General features: G+C 41.1%; 1 protein-coding gene across 2 annotated transcripts in view; it reads left to right on the forward strand.

Moving 5' to 3' along the window:
* The window catches only part of LOC143289871 (endophilin-B1-like), a 29,606-nt gene that overhangs the window by 5,952 nt on the left and 18,654 nt on the right, over positions 1-5,000 (forward strand). For both annotated transcript variants that reach the window (XM_076599076.1, XM_076599077.1), the window contains exon 5: positions 1,340-1,432. In XM_076599076.1, the coding sequence (XP_076455191.1) occupies positions 1,340-1,432 (93 nt within the window). The remainder of the gene's footprint in view (positions 1-1,339; positions 1,433-5,000) is intronic.

Genomic DNA, 5,000 nt, shown 5'->3' on the forward strand with positions numbered 1-5,000 from the left:
GAGAATAGTCATGATAATGCATATTGACAATCACATCTTGAAGACCGGGAGCTCATGGTGTATTCAGTAAGAAAGAAAAAGTTATGTATTCATAAGCATATGTGTATCAAGTACACCATACAGGAACAAGCATGTGTATACTCATCTATGCAAACAAACACACACACCCACACACACACACACAACCGGAAGTTCAAGAAGCACAATAGTCAATAACATGGTAGGCAGAAGGGAAGAGGGGTGTTTTGAAAAATGAACTGGGGAATCCAGATGATGGACTGAGAAGGGCAGTTTGTTCCATACTACTGGGACAAGACAGGATAACAAGCACTGACTTCAGGATTTGATGTTTCTTGGAGGTTAGTCAGCACCATGGAATCAGCAGCCAGCTCTGTGGTGTGTACCAGGGAAGGGAAACTCACCGTTTGGAGTTCTAAACTTGACGCACAACCCAATGATTATTTGTTTGAAAATTATGCTTTGGGTGCGACTGTTTGGGCCTTTTATTCCTCATGATTCACATCTCCGGGGGTTCGCCTCATTAGGTTGGCAGTCTTTGCAGTTTCTTGTGTTTGTCACCCACACGTCAGTCTATTTTAATGTTGTTCTTTCCACAGTGAAAGCAACAGCATTTGATTCAAGTGTAACTGTGTGTTTGTGCTCATATGTATGTGCATATGTATTTGCCACAGAATTGCAGAATCAAGCTGTAAAACCCCTACCAGTGTTACACACTGCAGAAAGAAGAGAGGCTCCTGCAGAATCAAGCTGTAAAAGCTCTACCTCTGCTACACATTGCAGAAAGAAGCTGTAAAAGCTCTACCTCTGCTACACATTGCAGAAAGAAGTTGTAAAACCTCTACGTCTGTTACACATTGCAGAAAGAAGCTGTAAAAGCTCTAGCTCTACCTCTGTTACACTTTGCAGAAAGAAGCTGTAAAAGCTCTACCTCTGCTACACATTGCAGAAAGAAGCTGTAAAACCTCTACCTCTGTTACACCTTGCAGAAAGAAGCTGTAAAACCTTTACCTCTGCTACACATTACAGAAAGAAGCTGTAAAACCTCTACCTCTGTTAAACATTGCAGAAAGAAGCTGTAAAACCTCTACCTCTGTTACACCTTGCAGAAAGAAGCTGTAAAACCTCTACCTCTATTACTACCTCTGTTACACATTGCAGAAAGAAGCTGTAAAACCTCTACCTCTGTTACACATTGCAGAAAGAAGCTGTAAAACCTCTACCTCTGTTACACCTTGCAGAAAGAAGCTGTAAAACCTCTACCTCTGTTACACATTGCAGAAAGAAGCTGTAAAACCTCTACCTCTGTTACACCTTGCAGAAAGAAGAGAGGCTCCTGGAGAACAAGAGACTGGACCTTGACGCCGCCAAAGGTCGCCTGCGGAAGTGCAAAACTCAGACGGCACAGCAACAGGTAGGAAGAGTGAACATCATGCTGGCTTGTCTGCTTTGTGTTGGAGGCCATCTCAGAGGTCTGTTCTTTAAATTATCTTTGGCTGTATCAGCGTTGTCATCTCAGACATATTTGGTCTGTTATTGTTAGTTGGTTTTAAGAAACACAGAAAAAAACAAATGATGGACTAACAACATTGCGTGAAGGCCAGGCTTTTATACACAGGTGACAGACCTGGAAGAATCTGGTCAACTGATCTTTTGTGGGGTGATCCAATGACACTTCATAGAGTTATGAGAGAAGAGGAAGAAGAGATTGGGTTTTTTTGTTGGTTTTTTTGGGGGGGGTTTGTGCGTTTCTTTTGCTGTGCTGTTTCTCTAGCTGATGATGGATTGGTGCGTCTTGGGATAAATGTGACGTTTGCTGGATATTGTGTGCGTCTCTGTGTTGACCCCCTTGTGTTCTCATGTTGCAGTCATTTACTGCTTCGCTAATGAGTGAAAAAGCAAAATAGAATAAAACAAAACAAATCTGGATTGATATGATGTGTGAACGTGGATTCTTCTGTCAGTTTGAACATATCGCACTAACAGTGACTTCCATTTTGTATCTTTATATATTTCTATTGAACACGACTTCTTTCAGATGTGCTGAAAGTGGATTGCAGTCCTGTGATGCAAAACTGAAGTCATTTTCATTTCTCATCTTCAGAGTTCTCAACTCTGCCTCATTTCCCACTGCCATACTTTTTTTTTTTTTAATCCAGAAATCAGGTCCTTTGATAGCCATCTGTATTCTGGATTGCTGTTTTTCTCACCTTCCACAAGATGTGTATTTTGTGTGAGTGTGTGTGTGTGCTGAAACAGAGGCACCATGGCAGAGTCGGATCCGGTCTCCACCAGTGATCAGGGTTGGAGGCCCTCTTTCGGTGTGCTGTTGTGTCCTTGGGAAAGGCACTTTACCTTGATTTTCCTCACTCCACTAAAGTGTGAATAGGTATCTGACTTCCACTAGGGAAGGAGTGGATTGTGCCCCACCCCCCCAATGCCGTGCCCTAGACACAGTGAAAATGAGTTCAATTCGTTAACGGCCATGGGACCTTTGACATTTTTTTAAACTTAACCACGGTACATCAGTAAAAAGAGAGCTATTCAGGAAAGGATGGGGTTGGGTCAGTGATAGGGAAAAGAAGTGAACAAACCATATAGAAAAGCAATCTTGTGCAAGAGCATTACAAAATATCTAATTAGTGCCGTAAGCATTGTACACATTGTCTGCACAGCTGGAGTGAGGACTTTGGTATGAATGTGACGGCAGAGTCCATTATTTGTGTCAGGCTGTAAATGTTAACAGGTGTTGGTTTATGCTGCTTCCTCTGTGACTGAGCATGTCTGTGGCTGTCCCCGAGGTAGTGGCTCTGTTGTTTTAGGAGAAAGAACTGACAGTCAGGGGAATGCCATGTGTGAAAGGGAGTATTATCATGATGAGGTGAAATAGCATTCCAGCATGGGAATACCTGCCATGTTCCAGCTGAACATTCTTTTTTTCGCATTAGTGCAGTTCATATTTTACACAGGTGAAAAAGTTGTGTGTAATAATCGGTTTAAGTATGTATCTTGACGCATAACAGAATGATCATACAAACATCTGTTGTAGCTGAAAATAGAAATTCAATGGTATTCATTTGTCCAAGCTCATTTAAATAATTAAAAATCAATAAATGAAAAAAAAAAAAAAAATCAATAAATAAATAAACCCTCCAAATCTTCATGTTTCACTTTTTGAAAACAGTTTTTATTGCTGCCTAAGGTGACACCTTCTCCCCAGTACCACTGGTGGAAAATGTTAACATCCTCTATGATAACACACATACATTGATGCAGACAAAGTGGTTGAAAGAGACTTTTAACACTCAACATCCATTCAGCCTCTGCAGTGTAGATGTGTACATGCTTAACTCGTTGTCTGTCTTGTCTTCGTCCCACCCCCAAACACCTACACATCTCCCTTCCTCCCCCCTCCCTCTGTTGAAGTATCCATGTAGTGTGTGTGCTTGTGGTGTGTGTTTACTGTGTGTGTGTGTGCATGTTTGTATGTATGTAAGGTATATTTTGTGCTTTTTATGGTGTAATGATTCATATTTACAATTTTTAAGTATTGTCTTGGTGTAAAAAGATAAGCACACGAATATTTTGTTTCTCGTATGTCCTCATGTTGTTGAATGCCATTCTGCATAATTGTATTTGTATTGTTCCTTGTGAGGCGGTTAGAGCTCGTTATTTGGGGAGTTTGAGCCATATGAGTTCTATATGATAATAAGAAGAACAATAATGATAATAGAAACAACAACAATAATGATAATAATAAACTACTGCTACTAACAGGATTCAGGTTTGGAGTTGGTCATCAGTCATTGACACATACAAATTTGAAGTGACCCAACGATGTGGCTGCCAGTCGGTCGCTTGACATATTAATTATTTTGCAAGTTAAGGCCTTTTTGCCTTTTATAGGTTTTTTGTTTTTTTTTTATCCCCAACAAAATAGTCATGACTGCAATTAAAAAAACTCCACAGGGGAAAAAGTGGCAGTCGTTGCCACACCGTGGTCAACCACAATGACAAACATCCCCAGAACACTTACTGGCTGCTCTGTTTTATCACAGTTTGCTTCCAGACATCTGTGGGAACACCGTTATGCAATTCAGGATGGGCTGGACATTACATATCCTGTGACGGCTATGTGTATATTTGTATGGAAGAGGGAATTTAGGAACAGGTGCGTTTGTTAGCTTCTGTATGTGCATGTGTGTGTGCACGCGCAAGTGTGTGTGGTTGTGTGCGATGCTTTTGTGTGTGTGTGTGGGGGGGGGGGGGGGGGGGAGATTTGTGACTGTTTCAGGGTAATTAATTTTTTTTTTTTTTCTGACCTATCATGTTTTTTTTTCGAATGGCCCATTGATTTTGTGGTGGACAAGTCAAATGACCCATAGTTGCTGAACCAAATCCAAAAGTTCCTACTATTGCTATTACTACTACTACTAATAATAATATTAATAACAATAAAATTGGTAATAATGATAATTATTATTGTTATTAACTGAGTGAATGCTGATACAAGTTGTGGGGTCTTTCAACATGCATTGTGGATGTTGCTGCATATGTATTGTATGATATGTGGAGGAAGTCAAAGACTAGATAGCACATGTCAGTGTGGAATGAAAAGTCTTCCTGTAAGCCATAGGGTGCTGCTCGGATTCAAACCGTGTGCGTCAGAGATCTTGGGATGGAAATCAACACAGTGACCACTTAGTTGTCATGAGCAATGTCACACTGACTGAATCAAGCAACAACAAAGTGGCACACACACACACACTCTCTCTCTCTCTCTCTCTCTCTCTCTCTCTCTCTCTCTCTCTCTCTCTCTCTCTCTCTCTCTCTCTCTCTCTCTCATACACACACTCATACTCAAACACATGGGTGCATGCACAGGCAACAAACACACATGCACACATGCATGTGCATGCATCCACACACACATGCACACACACGCACACACACACACACACACACACACACAGAGTATAAGC

This window comes from Babylonia areolata, chromosome 14, assembly GCF_041734735.1.
Source record: "Babylonia areolata isolate BAREFJ2019XMU chromosome 14, ASM4173473v1, whole genome shotgun sequence".
NCBI lineage: Eukaryota > Metazoa > Mollusca > Gastropoda > Neogastropoda > Buccinidae > Babylonia > Babylonia areolata.